This window comes from Tursiops truncatus, chromosome 4, assembly GCF_011762595.2.
Source record: "Tursiops truncatus isolate mTurTru1 chromosome 4, mTurTru1.mat.Y, whole genome shotgun sequence".
Taxonomy (NCBI): Eukaryota; Metazoa; Chordata; class Mammalia; order Artiodactyla; family Delphinidae; genus Tursiops; species Tursiops truncatus.
In genome coordinates, this window is record NC_047037.1 from 83,835,955 (window position 1) to 83,854,759 (window position 18,805).

Here is an 18,805-nt window from a genome sequence, read left to right on the forward strand (position 1 = left end):
CTAGTAATTAGAAGATCATACCAAAGAGCTCCCTTGAAAAGAGGAAAGGATGCAGTGTTGACCACAGAGACTGCTGGAGGTTTGAGGGCCCCCAGGAGGACAGAACAAACATAAGAACACCATGAGGGGGCCAAATTAGCTGTCAAATTCCCAGCTTCCTGTGCTTTGATTTGAATGTATCCATCTTGTTTGAAGGGAATATTGGCTCACATTGGCCAGACCCCTTCCTTCAGAGGAAAACTGGCTCATCATGACAGGTACCAGTATATATGAGTTATGAATGTTTTGACTGTAAATATTGGAAAATTTGACTCACTGTGGCTTAAACAAATAGGAGTTCCTTTTCTCACATAAACAGAATTCTGGAGGAAGGAGTTCTGTTGGTATTGGTTCAGCTGCTTCAGGTGTCATCAAGGACCAGACTCCCATTCTTTCTGTTCATCATCCTTGGCAAACTCACTTCCTCATGCTACTCACAAGAGGGCTGCCATAGCCCCAAGCATCACGGCCATACTCAAAAATAGGATGGGTGGGGACGGCAGAAAAAGAAAAAGTAAATAAAAGCCCTTTCCTTGGAGTGGCTTGAAGCATCTCCCTAAGGAACTGCATTTGGCTACACCTGGAACATAAGGCCACTTTTAGATGCAAGGGAGGATAGAAAAGGAAAAGTGAAAATGTGGGTTTTATTAAAAAAGATGTGGGGGTGATGTAGGCAATAAAATGTCATATAACTTTGTGCTTCTTCTGGAATTCACTGGGATGAATGTTATTCTGATGCAAGGTTGTGCTGTGAGAAAGACTCAGAATTGGGAGTCAGAAGGCGTGGAGTTAAATGAATAAAATGAAAGTGACAACTACACTTTCCCTACCTCACAAGGTTGATTTAGGCTCAACTGTCATCAACTGAAAAAAATGCTTCGATAACTAAAAAGTGTGATCTATAAATATCTCAGTTTAGACAATTTTATTGTTAAGTAAAAGAAACCTTAACTCCGATTGACTTAAACAATGAACAGAATGCATTGGCTCTCATGCCAGCAAGTTTAAAAGTCCTGTGGGGGCTTCCCTGGTGACGCAGTTGTTGAGAGTCCGCCTGCCGATGCAGGGGACGCGGGTTCGTGCCCTGGTCCGGGAAGATCCCACGTGCCACAGAGCGGCTGGGCCTGTGAGCCATGGCTGCTGAGCCTGCGCGCCCAGAGCCTGTGCTCTGCAACCGGAGAGGTCGCAACGGTGAGAAGCCCGCGTACCACAAAAAAATAAAAGTCCTGTGGTAGGGTGGGCTGCAGGCACAATTTGAACAGGGCTCCAGTTCCATTTCTCTACAGTTCTCTCAGCTCTGTCTTCTTCCATATACTGACCTTATCCACAGGCAAAGGGTAAGCTGTAGACCTCACAGGTGTGCACCACACCATTCACAGCAAAAGAGAAAATCCATGTCCCAGAATTTCTAGTAGAAGTGTCAAGATGTACTTGGATTGGACTGGCTTATGGCACACAATTTTCTCTGAACTAATCACTGATTAGAATAGTCAGTTTAGCATAGGTTATGTGTACCTTCCATAGACCACATCAACTGCTCAGGAATCTCAGGGATTCCCAGTGGAATCCAAGGACTATTGGAAAGAGGAGAGAAGACAGTCAGCAAGTATGCACCACAGTGGCCTTCGCTGGTACCATTCTCATCATGAAGGTACACAGAAGACTGGGCCTGGACAATATATTAAAAGGGACTAGCGGGGGCCCGTCACTGACCTTCTTCAGTTTCCTCAGTCCTCAGGCCTAGCAGAGAAGTTGAGGACAAGAGCCATGCAGGTGACCTCAGAGTAAATTATATTCCAGAGAGCCCTGGTCTGGCCATCTCTGTAATTCAGTTTGCAGCATTTTCATGAAAACTCTTTTCTGTTCTGTACCAAAGAGTTCTATCTCAGATTCGCTCTCAAGTTTTTAATTTCCTGCTCTAGAAGCTGCAATCTGTTTGGAGCTCCCTCTCTAAGCACCAACATTCCATTTTGTTCCACTTGGTTAAGCACCTTTTGTGATGTTTAATACACTTGCATCAGGGCAGAAAGGCAGCGTAAGCAACCAGGGGGACATTTAGAATACTAAAGTCAGAGTACTTAGGTCCCAGTGTGGACTGGAGAAAAGATTTGAGGGTTAGGGTATATAAACAAGCAAAAAAGTGCCAAGTGGGTTCAGGCAGGGAAACTCGCCATAGAGAGCCTGATCGAAGGTCAGAGAATGATGGCAGGAAGAAGCAGTGCTGTTTTGGGAGACAGGTGCCTTTGGACTCGTAATGATATTGATTATTAAAAATAAAGACTTTTTTAAGAAGAATTTTACCATTGTTCAAAAAACCCCAGATGATAGCAATTTAAAAGCTCCCTACTGGAAAACAAAGGCAGGGGGTTCTCACAGTCTCTTCACCAAAGTCTGGATTTTTCTGGAAATCATAGACTGTGAAAGCTGGAAGGGCTTGGAGAGTATTTCTGCCGCCATTTCTAACGTATGATCCAACCTCAAGAAATTTCTGGCCACATCCCAGTGACCGGGATTCTCTGTGGGCATGGGCCTCAGGGTCTGCACTTTAAAAGAGCTCCTCCATGACTCTCATGAACCTAAACTTTGAGCTAAACCTTTATGACGGGGAGCTGCTTGTTCAAAATACAGACTGATGGGTGTACCCCAGATCTACCAAACCGGAATTTCTAGGGGTGGTCCTGAAAGTCTATAGCAACTGTAACAAGCCCTTAGTCCCAGGCCCATTCCCACCCCAGCTGATTTGTGCAGCCAGCTGGCCATCTGCTACAAACTGACAGGTAGGAACCACTAATCTGTAAAAACCCCATTTCACAGATGAGGAAATTGGGATTCAGAGAAGTGAAAAATCCTTATTTAGTACCCTATTTTGTCCCACAGCAATCGCCTCCTGCAAAAAAAAGAAAGAAAAGGAGGAAGGAAGGAAGGAAGGAAGGAGGGAGGGAGGGAGGGAGGGAGGAAGAAAAAAAAGGATTTCAAATGTGGCAAACAAAAATGGAATGAAGAGGCTAATTAGAGAAGTAATTCCATCTTTGCTCCTTGGATATCTCCCACAAACAACTCAAAATCCATCCCTTAGAACAGGAGTTCTTAACCTGAGGAGTCCATCAACTTGGATATAAATAAAATTACTTCTTTATTTTCACTAAACCGAAATTAAGCACTTCCTTCAATTATGAATGTCAGCATCAACCCACAGCAGAAGAAATCCTTAGCGTCCCCGGTGGAAATCACAGATATTTATATTTTCAAATCGCATTACAGTTTTTGCAGACCCCTAATACCATTTACACTCATCAGTGCTTCGAAACTACTAGGTCTTGTCATTTAGTGCATTCTTAAAGAATCACATATTTTTTTAAAAAAAACTTTGGTAACTATATTTTGATATAATCACTATCCTTTGTGATCCACTGTATTTTATTTCATGCATTTAAAAACATTCTTCTGAGAAGGAACTATGAGGCCAAAGGCATCCAAGGGATAAAGAATGCTTAAGGGGCTCTAGGGACAACCATTTCTTTCTTTCCTTTTTTTTTTTTTTGTGGTACATGGGCCTCTCACTGCTGTGGCCTCTCCCGTTGCGGAGCACAGGCTCCGGACGCACAGGCTCAGCTGGCTCACAGGCCCAGCCGCTCCGCGGCACGTGGGATCCTCCCAGACTGGGGCACGAACCCATGTCCCCTGCATCAGCAGGCAGACTCTCAACCACTGCGCCACCAGGGAAGCCCTCTTTCTTTTTTAATATATATATTTTTAAATTTTACTGAAGTACAGTTGATTTACAATGTTGTGTTCATTTCTGCTGTACAGCAAAGTGGCTCAGATACATGGATATAGATATAGATATAGATATAGATATAGATATATTCTTTAGGGACAAAGTCATGCCCCCACACCCCCTAGAGCCAGCATTTCCCAACCCTCCCAGGCAGCAAAAATCACTGGAGGGACATTATTCTGAGTAGGGCCTAAGAATCATTTTAACAAGAGCCTCAGGTGATTTGGGAAATGCTGCCTTATCAGAAAATTTGGGAAATGCTGCCTTAGGCTGTGTCTGTTGAAAATCAATAGCCAACTTCAGTACCTGAAGACACTCTTGCTTCTCCCACCTTCTGTATTGCCAAAGGGAGTTAGTTATATTCATTAGCAAGTGAGAGTAACACCATCTGGCCGCTGTTTAATTCCAAAGTGAGTTTTATTCATTAAAATTTAGGAGGAAGGTAGAATCATGTTTCTAAAAAGCCTTAAATCAATCAGATTTTTTTTTTTTTTTGCTTTGCTTTGTTTCTCCTTTAATTTCAAAAATCACTTTACCTTTCATGTTCTCCCAACACTCTGTAGTACTCATCTCACTGTCAGCACTTATCATACTGTATCATAGTTATTTTCTTAGCGTCCATCTCCTGGGCCCTCAGTTCATCCCTTCCCATTCACACATGACTCCCCCTAACACACAGATACTATATTCTGAGGCCCTGGGAACAAAAACAGGTTTAATTCATTTCAGTACACCCACCCCAGCAAGGTATCAGCCCTATAATGGACCCTCAGTGAACACCGGCTATGTGGGTGGGTAGACGGACCAATGCCAACTCTTCTCCCTCCTATGATATGAGAATGGAGTTAAACTGTACACTTCCCAGAAGCAGCGTGTCGGGGTGCTGACCTCTGAGAGGCAAAACAGAGTAATGGTTGATATTAAGGGTTTGAAATTCCAGCTACTTTTTTTTTTTTTTTTTTTTTTTTTGCTGTACATGGGCCTCTCACTGTTGTGGCCTCTCCCGTTGCAGAGCACAGGCTCCGGACGCGCAGGCTCAGCGGCCATGGCTCACGGGCCCAGCCGCTCTGCGCCATGTGGGATCTTCCCAGACCGGGGCACGAACCCGTGTCCCCTGCATCGGCAGGTGGACTCTCAACCACTGCGCCACCAGGGAAGCCCCCAGCTACTTTTACTAGCTATGTGTCCTTAGGCAAATTATTCAACCCCTCTCAGACTCCATTTCTTTATCTATAAATTGGAAAGAACATTTACCTCATTTGGTTGCTGTAATAGTTACTTAGCATGTTCTTGGCCCTTTCAGCTCTTTATTGATCTTTCACTATTATTTACTTGGCGTGGAGGACTTAAGTGTTTCCATTACACATCCCACCAATTAGGGAAAACCAAGTGATGGCACCTTAGCGGGAATTACTTAAATTAGCTAATCAGGTTGTTTTCTTCTTGACACTTAGCTGAGATCAAGGAGTGAATGGGGATTTTGCTGGCAGAGTTGGAGACAGGATGAGAGGAGAGCCAGAATGGGGTAGCACAGTGGGGGCCTGGAAGCCAGAGGGCAGCTTGAGGGCTTTGGTCCTTAGGGGCTCAAGAAACCAGGGACCAAAGAAATCTGCCAGGTACATACTTTCACTAGGCCCCAAGGTCAGTAGCCCCCACTGTTTTGCGCTGTTTTTCTACAACCCTGGGATACGAGCAATCCGAAGGAGGCGTCTCATTCCCTAGAAGGGGGTTGATGCGGTCTGTCACACAAAAATCCTTGATGGTACAAGGTTTTCTCCTTCTCCCTTGTGGCCACCCCCTTCCATCCCTTTCCAACAGCTGCCCCTTCCTCGCCTGATACCCCCATACCGCAGGTGTGTAACAACCTACATTCCAGTGCCCCACCTGCCTCTATAGCCATGCCTCTCTGGGCAAGGTACTGAACCTCCCCAAGCTTTAGTTTCTTTCTCTGCAATGAAGATAACAATAGTCCTCTCTCACAGGACCATAATCAGCAATAGAGGCCATGTATGTAAAGTTCAGACATCGGTAATTATTAGTATTAACACAGATTATGTCAGAGACCATTCCTTCTGTCAGAATATACTTGCAGGCTGGGCATTGCTCTAGGAGCCTGGATGCAGCAGCAAACAAGTAAAAGTCCCTGCTCCTATCAGGTTGACTAAGTTGCAGTCATTTAATCTCCTATTAAATAAGTGTATAATTTGTCTTCAAAAAGCTTTAAGAGCATATACAGTTTTTAAAAATTCAGGTATTAAGTTATCAGAATCAATGTTTCAAAGTTACAGAACTTTCTGGAATGGGTCATATGGGTTGATGACACACATAGATTGAGTTCTCAATAAATGTTAGCTTGTATTAATGATATTAGGATCTCATGATGATCTCTAGTTACTTTATTTAAGAATGGCTTGCTTCTCCAGTTCTCTTCAAGAACAGGGCCTGAAGATCTTTTTTAAAAACCTCTTAAAACACGTAACAGGGCTTCCCTGGTGGTGCAATGGTTAAGAATCTGCCTGCCGATACAGGGGACACAGGTTTGAGCCCTGGGCTGGTAAGATCCCACATGCCGCAGAGCAACTAAGCCCGTGCGCCACAACTACTGAGCCTGCGCTCTAGAGCCCGTAAGCCACGACAACTGAAGCCCGCACGCCTAGAGCCTGTGCTCCACAACAAGAGAAGCCACTGCAATGAGAAGTCCACACACTCGCAACGAAGAGTAGCCTCTGCTTACCGCAACTAGAGAAAGCCCAAGCGCAGCAATGAAGACCCAACACAGTCAAAAATAAATAAATCTTTTAAAAAAATTTAAAGCACATAACATACCCTCCTCCAATGAACTAAGTATTAGGAGTTTCACAGTACTTGTTTTATGAATGAATAAATGGACAAATGAGCAAACAAATAAACGAACAAACAGGACATCCAGCAAGCCTGCAGCTTTCTATTGTTCTAATGATCCTCTCTCACCTACACTGTCCCCCAACATATGTACGCAAACAGGCACTCACAATTTTGAAAAAAAAAAAAAAGTGGTTTTCCCCAATTTAAGACGTAAATTGCATAGTAAACATATGTTAAAAGAGATTTAGTATACAAATTTCACCTTTTGCAAGAAGCTTTTACAGCATACAACTGTCCTATGGATTGAGCAAAACCATCTTCTATTATCCTGGTTCCTCTTATTGTGTTATGACTATACATGTCCCTTTAAAAAAGTTTTCATTCTCAGAATTCCTTTAAAATTCATATTAAGCTTTTATTTACATAGAGCCAAATGGTTGGACTAAAAGAGAGAAAGTAAATCCACAACTAAATGAACAAAAATGATGACTTCAACCCTAGTTTGAACTTTTCATTGTTGCTTTTAAACAAAATATTTTCGATCAGAGTTTCTCATAGTAGAGCTTGGAAATGACCAAATATAGGGAAAAGATCAAATGCTGAAAAGGAAATAAATCTAAGGGGAAAGAAATTAGTAGGGAAGGGGAAAGAGAGCGAGCCTTTCAGGAACTTGCATTAGTGCCATAAAACAATGATGTATAGTCAAGTGGCCTGGTGATATAACCAGCATCTTGGATGAGAAAAATTAGACAGAGGGCCAACAGCATCTTCAGGCACTATTTTTTGTAGCTTTTTTCCTTGAGAGCCTACTTCAGAGGCGACCGTACCTATGTTTCACTCCCTTTTCTCTTGAATAGCCATTGGGCCTGCCCAGCAGAGATAACATGAACACCCAGCTATAGCCTGGGGTACAAAGCTTCACAGGTTTCCCCTTGAGAACCATGGTGCCCAAGAATGGCAGCCCCAAGGGCAGGAAGCTGACAAATGCACAAAAGCCTCGGGGCCCCAAGAGTGGCATCTGTGGATGAAAGTGATAATCTCCCTAGCATATCTCTCTGGCTCAATTAGGTAATGTAAAAAAATTTTTAAAGAAAATAGAAATGTGCTAGAATATCACTTAAATTAAATTAAATATCACTTAAATTAAATTAAATTAAATTAAATATCACTTAAATTAAATTCCTGACTTACTTATAAGTGTTACTCGGAGGAGTTATGGAGCTTGGAACACGGGTAAATGCGTGAGGTCAGAACCATCCTCAGTGATTCCATGGATAGTAAAGAGGATCTGGGCCCCTTTCCAATGCCCTGGACACACCTTCCCCCGACCTCTTGGTGAGTGGGACCATGGTGACGAAGGCAGGCACACCAGCACGAATTTATTTTACATAGGCTCTTATAGATGTTGTTCAAACATCTATAAAGCTTCAAAACTGGAAGCCAGACAGATTTTCATTTTGGAGGTAAGTTTGATGAAAAATGTGTTCTCAGTTTATTTCCTGGTGTATGGTGAGCTCTCCACTGGGGGGAGGGCTTCAGAGAGGCAGTTTTGGCACGCTGCACACATCTGGCAGTCATCCAAGTTCTTTTACTCCCAGCTGTGCATCTATGGGCGTTATCACTTAACCACGATGACCTTTAGTTGCCTCCTGAGTTTGAACCAGATCAGCAATTCACAGACCTTGGTGTGATGGGAGACAGGGGGATTTATTTATTTAAAAACGAAGATTCATGGGCCCCAGATCCAGAGACTGTGGCTCAGGAGGTCTAAGGAAGTGTTCAGAAATCTACATCTTTAATGAGCACCCCGCTGTGGACCACACTTTGAGAAATGCTGGACTAATTGATTTGGAAGATCCCTTCCAGCACTAACATGGATTTGTCCTTTCTTGGGCGACCAGTCTTGGGCAGCCTGACAGTCCCTCGATGCCTACCTACCCTTGGTAATGATGTTGTACCAACAGGGTGGGCATGTCTGCGTCTGTGCAGGGCAGCCTAGGGAAGGTGGTAGAGTCGAGTGGGTTGCTGTCTCTTCGCTGGGGGGAAACACTGACATCCTTGTCTCTGACACCCAGGTGACAGGCGGAGTCTGGAATTTCAGCCGAGTTTGCTGTGATGTTTTCGTCACTCTGGATGTCATGATGTGTACAGCCAGCATCCTGAACCTCTGTGCCATCAGCATCGACAGGTAAGGCTGGGCTTCCCTTCCAGACTTAGGAAAGAGGTGGCCTAGGTCAGGTGGTGGGGGAAACCACCTAGGGAAGCTGCTCTTGCTATATTCAAGGCACAGGATTTGCATCTGATGGCACTGGGGTCACTGCCATGTACAACTTAACTCTGGGACATTTTCTTTTCTCTCTTTTTCTTTTAAGCGATGGTTTGTAGGTGAGAGGAAACTCCTGTGACAGGAGAGAAATAACTATCCTATAAGCTTTCCTTTCCCCCAGAGGATTCTGGTTTTGCTTTTCCACCACCCTTGGGGCTTTTGTGATTCCTAATTTTTTGTGGGGAGAAAAGGTGAGGGGGACAAAGAGGTGAGATGAGCTGACACAGTTAGGAGAGACTGTTCCTGTTGTTATTGTGTTTTGGTAAAGGGAGGGAGATAGAGCAGGGGCAAAAGACAGAGAGGGGAGAGAAAAGCTTGGGAGCTTGGGAGTACCTGTGAGGAGGGAGAGAGGAGTGGAGAATGGTAATTTTAGAAGATGTGGCTGTGCCCTATTTATTTATTTCCTTCATAGAGTTTAAGAAAAACAAGTAAAGAACAATGTTTTTTAGAATTGCCTTTTGGTTGCTGGAGTGGAGTTCTGGGATTTTGACTAGAGCCTTTGTGTGTTCCACCAGAGTAACATCATTCTCTATCCCTAAGAGTGTACTGCCTCGGCTCTGGGGACCTCTGTTCCTCTCTTCCCCTCTCTTTCAGTTTCCTCTCCTCTTCCCCTTTCCCCTCCCTGAGTCTTAGATCTGCCATGGCTCCAAGGACATCTGCCATGGCTTTCCAAGGACACTGAGCACCCTGGGGAAAGGAAGTCGCTTTCGAGCTTATGGCCCCTGTTGCCAGTCAAGAGCCTCCAATCTAGGGCTTCCCTGGTGGCGCAGTTGTTGAGAGTCCGCCTGCCGATGCAGGGGACACGGGTTCGTGCCCCGGTCCAGAAAGATCCCACATGCCGCGGAGCGGCTGGGCCCGTGAGCCATGGCCGCTGAGCCTGTGCGTCCGGAGCCTGTGCTCCGCAACGGGAGGGGCCACGGCAGTGAGAGGCCCGTGTACTGAAAAAAAAAAAAAAAAAAAAAAGAGCCTCCAATCTTCCCTTCTCCAAGTCCCCGTCCACCTCTTCTTTTCCTACAGTCTCTCCCAGGAATATTATCCATCCACTCCATAGCGCCAACAGCAAAGCCTTAACTCGTTTCCTCTTCACAACAACTCTCAGGTACTATTACTATCTTCATTTCCAGCTTCTTAGACTAATTAAGGAATTTGCACAGTCACACAGCTGAGGAGAAGCAGTGTCAGGATTTGAATTCATGTCTATCTGACTCCAAGCTAACAATCTCAGGCTTTGTGCTAAGGCTCCTCAAATCTCCAGCCTCACCCCTAATTTCTCCCCTGATATCCAGACCACATTACTTCCTGGATATACCACTGGCTCCTACAAGGCAACATGTTAAAAACCAAACCATCAAACCATCACAGCACCAAACCATCTTGACTTGATGATCTCTTACTGACAACATCATTCTCCTGAAAACTTGGATTTTGTTCGACACCTTTCTCTTCTTCATCTCCCACATCTAAGCAATCAACGCTTACAGACTCTATTTCTGAAATGCTTTCCAAATGTGACCTATCTTTCCCTTCTTACCTCACCTGCTTATTTGGGGCTCCTATGACCTCCCACCTAGACTTCTGCCACAGCCTCCTAATTGGCCCTTCAACCACTCTCAGAATTATTCCCCCAGAAGTAAAGCCCGAATGTCTATTGCCCTACTCAAAACCCTTCAGTGTCTCCCTGGCCTGTGGAATAAAAACTGAAGTTACCTTCACAGCCTAAGATTCAAAGTTTTCCACAATATGGCCTCACGTTAGTTTTTCAATCTCATCTCTTTCTGGGTTGCCCTCTAGTCCTCTCGTGCTCCAAGGCCGATCACACTGGCCCCCCTTTTCCGTGAAGCCCTTCCAAATGTCTACAGCTTAATTCAGTCACCCCTGTACTCTCACAGTGCTTCCTCTGTAACCATCTGTGGCATCTCCAGGCTCCCTTTGCAGGAGTCCTAATACACGTCCTCCTCACGTCCCCAAGTGTGACATTCACGTGACCCACTGTTGTGCCCTCTGTATCAACAGCCCTAAACTTCCTTGCATGTGTGTAACCAAAGAATGGGCATGAAAACCCTATCCTCTAGTGATACTGCAAACCCAACCAGACAACTCGGTGGGCTTTGACTTTTATCATTTGCTTGGCTATCACTTGACTTTTATTACTTGATTGGCTAGCCTGAGAAGGAAAATTAAAGAACGTGTCCATAATGCTGAAACTAATACCATTAAAGAATGTGTTAAAAATAAAGGGATACAGTTGCATAACTGTAAATATACCCAAAAAATCCACATTGAGTTGTATACTTAGATGAGTTGTGTGGTATGCAAATTATATCTTGATAAAGCTGTTAAAAAGTGAAGGGATAGTTAGTGATTTTATAATATTTTTATCTCTCTGAGAACAGAATTCCTCCAATAACATCTAAGTCTTTTGTGTGATTTCCGAACATTTAGTACATGTTTTAGTACATGCTCTCAGAAATATATCATTTACAGAAGTAATAGACTGCATCTGGTTTGCTATAGCATCACCTCCACCACCCCAAACTATTATATCATCCTAGTTCCTCATTACCTGTGAATCTCCCCGCTGTGCCTATTACAGAGCTTTGAACAAGGAATATTAAACCAGGGAATTTCCCTGGCGGTCCAGTGGTTAGGGCTCTGCGCTTTCACTGCCGAGGGCCCAGGTTCAGTCCCTGGCAAGGGAACTAAGATTCCGCAAGCCACCTGGCGCGGCCAAAAAAAAGGGAATATTAACTGAATCCTGAAGCCGGTGGTCCCTGCCTGAGGGTAGCCACTGCTTATATCACAAATATGCACCTTCAGAAAGGACATGAGGGAGTAGGATCAGATCAGCCTTGGAGGAGGGAGGGAAGAACTGTATAAAGAGAGCTTCTAGAAGAGGCTCTGGGACAGCCGCCTCCCAGCCTTCCAGGTCCGACCCTACCCTCTACCATCTTGGAAAGTGTGGCCTATACACTCCACCCACACACATTCTCACACATGCCGCTGGCAGGTGAGGCTGTGCAGGCTGTGCCCTGGAGTGTGGGAACCGAATTCAGCCAAGGGCTTCATTGCCAAGCCTTGAGGAAACCAAGAGAGGGTGCCCTTTACCAGCCAGGAAAGGGTATCTTTTTGTAACTTGCACAAAAGCACCATTTTGTTGGCAGCGGTCATGCTTAACACACGCTTCTACTTGCACCACCTAGTAGATACAACCAACAAGAACAAACCTTGAACTGGCTTCTGTCCCATACAGGGAGAACTCCCAGAATGCATACCATTCACCTACCTGCAACCTGAGGAACAGGTCCTGCCTTAGACCGCAAAGGACAAGGATGCACCCCTCTTGGCCTGTAGGTCTATAGGAACCAATCCTCACCAAACTTCAAATGGAGCCTCCTTTCTCTTCTAGGACTGAAAATAGGCCTTGGAAAAGCCGTCTCCATTATCCTTCACAGCAGTTTGCAGTACACAGCATTAAATTCTGTTCATGGGATGCCAAATAGTTGGTCAATTCATTAAAAATGCAGTCATTCATGCAGACCTTTGGTCTTCACACAATGCTAGTCACCCGTCTGACAAACTTGACCAAATGGATTCAGCATTTTTTGGTCATGAAGCCCTGATCTGTAATAACAGGGTGGTAAGAGATAGGAAAGAAAAGGAAATGATAAAAGGGGTTTTGAAAGCAAGTAATGCCATTGTCATTAGATTCGTAGGCATAGCTCTGGATGTTGGGATTAATGCCGCCTTTTCTTTTGTAAAAAGCAGAGTGGGTGAGCACAACCCCCTAACCCGCCCTTGGCTCCTTGCCTCCCAGTAGGCCAGCCCCCTCCCTCCACATCCTGGGTCAGAACTAGCTCGGGGAGAGGGCTGAGAAAGTGTCAAAGGAGCAGGACAAGATCCGAGCAAGCGGTGAGAATTCGAGTCCTCCGCAAGGAGCCCAGGAATAATGCAACCAAATTCATTCACCAGGGAGTTCTTTAAGTGGCTCTCAAACGGCACCCATCACACAGGCAAGCCTCCGCGTCTCTGCAGCGAGCACAATAGGTACCAGATGAGTCACAGGCACCTTGGATTTTTAGTTTGCATCTAAATAAGCACTTTATATTTGCAAAGGGCTTTCCAGTCATTTGCAAAAAGCTTTCTCCTTCAACCATTCCGTGAGGGGAGTCCACGGAACTAAAGATTTATTGAGCCCCCTGTCTGACCAAATAAAAGGTGGTGAAAAGCAGCCCTCACAGAGCTCGGGGGCTCATTAAACCCAGGCGGGGAGTTAGACTCAGGTCCTCCCACCCAGCCCAGCCTCCTTCCTCCCCCACTGCCGCTTCCCCGGGACGCACCTTCCTCTTTTCACACACACACACACACACACACACACACACACACACACACACCCCTCCCACTTGGGGACACGGCCCCAGGCAGAGGTCAAATTCTGTGAGGATCCTGAAACCTTCAGCAGAGTGACAAGCCCACGGACCCCCGTCACAGAATTGGGAGTCTTAAGGGGCGTTAGAGTTTAACTCATTTGTGCAGAAATGAGTTAAACTAAATGCCCCCACGGGGACCCGTAGCCTCTTAGGTCTGAAACTAGAACCTGAGTCTCCCAACTCCCACACCACCAGTCTGTCTGGCCCCTTCATTGGTGGAGGCGGGGATGGGACACCGAGGGAGGGGCCTCTGGCCATGCCGGCACCCAGTTTTCTAGGTGTTATTTCCTGGGACTAAACCAGTCACGTTTCCTTTGTCTTCAATGCCCTGGCAACCTCTGTGCTAATCCTAACTTGAGTGAATCTAAAGGCAACAGCGGTAGAAATAGCTACCTTTAGCATGTACTACATGCCGGGCACCAAGAGTTTGTCATTATCGCTAACCCTCACGACATCCCAGCAAGGTAGGTGTATTACCCGCACTCTACAGGTAAGGATTCTTAAGACTAGACTGTGTGGGTAACCTTGCCCAGACCACACAGCTGGTAGGTGCAGGAGAGGGGGTTCAGCCAGCCTCTTTCTACTCCAGCTCACTGCCTTTCTCAGAGGCTTAGCCTACTCTGGGCCCCTAGCTCTGGGTCACACTGCATGGCTGGAAATCCTGGCTCTTTCACTTAATAGCAAGGTGAACTTGAGCAAGTCAGTTAACTTCACTGGGCCTCAGTTCCCTGACCTGTTTAGGGGAGATCAGAGCAAAAGCGCTGTTATGAAGAGTAAATGAGTTAATGTTTGTAAAGGACTTCGAACAGTTGCCTGGCACCTAGAAAGTGCTGTATACTTGTTTGTTTGAGAAATAAATAAATTTAATGTTCCCTGATAATCAGGAATAAGGGGCAGACACCCCTAAACTCACTGATACGAACAATCACAGATCCCTTGGGCTAGCACAATAATAATGACAATAATAATACTTTTTGAATGCTTAAGATGGACCGGGCATTGTGCTAAAAAACTTCCCAGAGATCATCGCATTCAATACGCATAACAGCTCTATCAGGCGGACTCATTATCCCCCTTGTGCGATGAGGAAACTGGGTCTCAAAGAAGTCACATCTGTGGTCCAGGTCACAAGGTTCAGCTGCAGGCCAAGCGGGATTCAGACGCTAATCAGTCTGCTTCCAACGTCCACTGACTTACCCACTGAGCACACTGCCAGCGTTCCGGCCACGCCAGAAAAGACCCAAAAAGCTAGAAGCTCAAAAGGAGGCGGCTGGCCAGGTAGCGATTGGGCAGCACGCGCAGCGCGCGCTCACGCTCTGACCGAAGACCCGGAAGAGCCGGGTGAGCGCCGGGCCCACGCCCAGCCCTGGCCTGGCCTGCGGTCGGTCATCTGCGATCGATTCGGGAGGAGATCAGAGGCTGAGCAGTCTGCTTGAGTTGGAATTCAGGGTCCCTGCAAGGCTGCAGGAACCAGGGGGGCCGAGCTTTCCCTCCCCGCCTCCCCACTGGGGGCCTGGAGAGCCCCCAGGTGAGCCGTGAACTTCTCACCCCGCCGCGCTGGCTGGGTTCTTGTTGCATTCTGGTGCCCTCCGATGGCCAATGCCGGAACAGCCTCTGTGTTTCAGCCCCGATGGCAAGATTCCTGGCGTTTTTCACCCTAGAAACAAATTTGGCGCGGGGGGGTGGGGGGGTCTCATTTATTCTAAAAGTTTAATCATATTTTAAAACTAAGAAGAAAAACTATATAAATGTAACAGTGGTAAACGTAGTCTCATCTCTCACTTCTTACCCAAGTTAACAAGAGTTTTGACACAGAAATTTTCCCTAATGCAGACTTTCTCCAACTTGTCTAATCTTGTAAGATGCACTTGCTTGTTAAAAATACAAACTTCTGGAGTGGAACAAGTATCCAAGGGTGTGGCCTTGGAATATGTGTTTTAACAGGACCCCCGGAAATTAATACAATCAAGCTAATTGATGGGGAAACTCAGTTCTGGGTAGCCGCGATGCTCTCAAAGTACAAACCACCTTTCAGTGCCACGTTTCCTGAGGAAGCCCTTGTCCCCCGTAAGGCTTCAGAGACTTGGCAGTGCCCTTGGCAGGGAGCAGGGCACCCAGGAGAGACCTGGCCTCGGAGACTGGTACCACCAGCGTGGGAACTTGATTTCATCATGTAACCTCTCTATGTCCTTGATTCCTCCTTTATAAAATGGAGCCAATGCTCCCTACACTTACTGACTCATTGAATTAATGGGAGTCTCCAAGAAGTTGCTGAATATTAAAGCGGATCTAGGAAAGTGTGCAACATTCAGTGGTGGGCTTGGAGTCAGCTTGTAATGGCTAGTGGGAACTGATTGGCAAAATTTTAGTTTTTTGAGCCGGTTATTAAACCATTGGTGTAACTTGAAGTGGACAATGGTGGGAGTATTTGTACCACAGAAATTGACAAATGGTATAAATTAGGGCTTTTTTTCACCTGCAGAGCCAGTTGTTAGGCATTTAGCAGCACACTACCAAATTATGGAATGGTCGGGTTCTTTTACGTCCAAGGTCATTATGTAAATGAAGGCCGACAGGTCTGGACAGGAAGAAGTGTGCCATACCTTTCCTTTCTGACCCTCATCAGCTCTTTGGCCAGGACAGCTGCGGGCTTCAGGCTCAGCCTCTCCTCCACGGTGCCTCAGGGATCACTGCTGAGGGCCAGACCCTGGTTGACATATTTGACGTGAAGCCCCAGCTCACTGCCCCAGCAGAGTCAGAAGTCCTGAGAGAGTGAGAGGCCTGGAGGAGTGCCAGGTGCTGCTTGCCCTGCTCCTTTATCGCCAAGTTAGGGATTCAAGGGAGGATCTATAGTGTATGTGCATCAGGAGAAGGGAACTGGGTTGTCCTGGGCCTTCCTTGAGGCTGGTGGTGGGATCGTAATTTGACCTTATTAAATAAGGACTCTATTTCTCCCTCTTGACAAAGAAGCCACCTCTGTCACATGTTAGGGTGCCAAGGCCAAGTTCTGCAGAGTCTGCCTCCATCTCAGCCCTCAGAGCTGACTCTCAGGCTGCTCTTTGGGGATACAAATGTTAACACGTGAACTCTAAGGCCAGATGCATATGAGGCAGATGAGTCAGGTGGCTGGCACATATAGGAGGAGCATCAGGGAGCACTACCCCACCCCCTCCAGCCCAGGGTCTGTCCTTCCCTTCCTCAGCCCCAAGCCTTGAGGTACACAAGAGGAGCTAAGGGGGTTCCTGCTCTGCATCTGGCCTCCAGGTCCCCTGGACACTGACAAGACAATGAAAAATTGAGCATATGTACTATTTACAATTGCCAAGATATGGGAGCAACCTAAATGTCCATCAACAGATGAATGAATAAAGAAGATGTGGTATATATATACAATGGAATAATACTCAGTCATAAAAAAGAATGAAATAATGTCATTTGCAGCAACATGGATGGACCTAGAGATTATCATACTAAGTGAAGTTAGACAGAGAGAGACAAATATCATATATCATATTATATGTGGAATCTAAAAAAAATGATACAGATGAACTTACTTACAAAACAGAAACAGACTCACAGACATAGAAAAATACTTATGCTTACCAAAGGGGAAAGGTGGACAGGACAGATAAATTAGGAATTTGGGAGTAACATATACACACTACTATATATAAAATAGATAAAGCAAGGACCTACTGTATAGCACAGGAACTATACTCAATATTTTGTAATAACCTATATGGGAAAAGAATCTGAAAAAGAATGTATATATAACTGATTCACTTTGCTGTATACCTGAAACTAACATATTGTAAATCAACTATACTTCAATAATAAATAAATAAATAAATAAATAAATAAAAATTGAGCATATGTAGACCCAGCTATATATATTAGATCCCTTGAGCTGGGCTAGGATTAGAATTGTTCTCTTATGAGGAAGGAAGCCTTCAGAGTCCATGAGGCAGTCAACAGCTTCTTACTACTTGCTTTGTACAAGGACCTATATGGAATACCAAGGCTATAAGATGATTTGAGCCATTAAGTAACTTCAATCCTATGGGGTCTATCTCTCTCCAGCCATGAGGCAAGTCCAGTAATGCAGGCAGAAGGGCAACGTGATTGATTGGCATAGGAGTGCTATGCATTCAGAGTTAGCGGTCCCTGTAAGATAGAAGGACTGGGAAGGTTACTGGAGAGCTGATCTGGGATTAAAGGAGAGAAAAAATGAGCTACCCAGGGAAGGAAAAGGGATAATGGATTGAACAAAGACTGTTGAAGATAACCCGTCACTAGGCCAGTATGGCTGCAGTTATATGTTAAGTGTCAGGGTCCAACGGAAGGTCAGGTTGGCTGGGCAAGTTGGGGTCATGTTGAGGAAGGCTAAGTATTGACGTTGTATTTGTTTTCTGTTGCTGTGTAACAAATTATCACAAATGTAGTGACTTTATATCCATTTTTAATCTCACAAAAAGTCTGTGCACCATGTAGGTAGGTTCTCTGCTAAGGGTCTCACAAAGTTGAAAATGTGGTGTAGGCTGACTCGTGTTTTCGTCTTCCAAACGTATTCAGGTAGTCAGTAGAATTCAGTTCCTTGCAGTTATAAGATTGAGGTTCCCACTTTCTTGGTGGTTGTCAACCAGGGGCTGTTCTCGGCTCACATAGGCCTTTTGCTGTTCCTTGCCAAATGATCTTTTCCCAAACATGGCAGTTTGCCCCTTGCAGGCCAGGAGGATAATTTCTCATGCTTTGAATCTCTCTGAATTAAGGAAGGGCTCAGTCCCTTTCAAGGGCTCACCTTGATAATTATCAGGCTCACCCAAGATAATCTCCTTTTTGATTTACTCAGTCTGTTGATTTGTAATCTAATCACAGGATTTCTACTAGTTCTACAGTGCATAAATCTTGGGGGCCATCTTAGAATTATGCCTATTTCAGACAGTTTTCATCTGAGTCGGGGGGAACATGGGGTGGGGTGGACATGATGAAATCTATTTGGGGACTTAGCAATAGGAGACCAGCCAGGAGGCTGTGGCCATCACAGAGAAAAAGTGGTAGAAAAGAAATGCATGGATAATGGGGAAGATACCATAATGGGTAAATTTACAGGACCTGCTGTCCTTCTGCCTAAAATGTTCTTCTCCTACCTTCCCTCATGACTGGCTCCCTCTCACCCCACTCATTTCCCTACCCACTTATGTCATTTTCCCCTTCTTTACATCCTCCACTATCCTTAAACACATCACCCAGCTTACTTCCTTCGTGATACTCATTTTATATTAGCATTTTTTTCATCTATCTACTCCACTCAACTCCCAGCTCAGTAAGGACAGAGACAATGTCCCATTTTCACATCTCTGTATTTCCAGAATAAGACCTGGTATATAGTGA

General features: G+C 45.3%; 1 protein-coding gene across 2 annotated transcripts in view; it reads left to right on the top strand.

Annotated features, from left to right (window-relative positions):
- Window positions 1–18,805, top strand: part of DRD3 (dopamine receptor D3) — a 36,279-nt gene that overhangs the window by 2,903 nt on the left and 14,571 nt on the right. For both annotated transcript variants that reach the window (XM_004317502.4, XM_004317503.3), the window contains exon 2: window positions 8,737–8,849. In XM_004317502.4, the coding sequence (XP_004317550.3) occupies window positions 8,737–8,849 (113 nt within the window). The remainder of the gene's footprint in view (window positions 1–8,736; window positions 8,850–18,805) is intronic.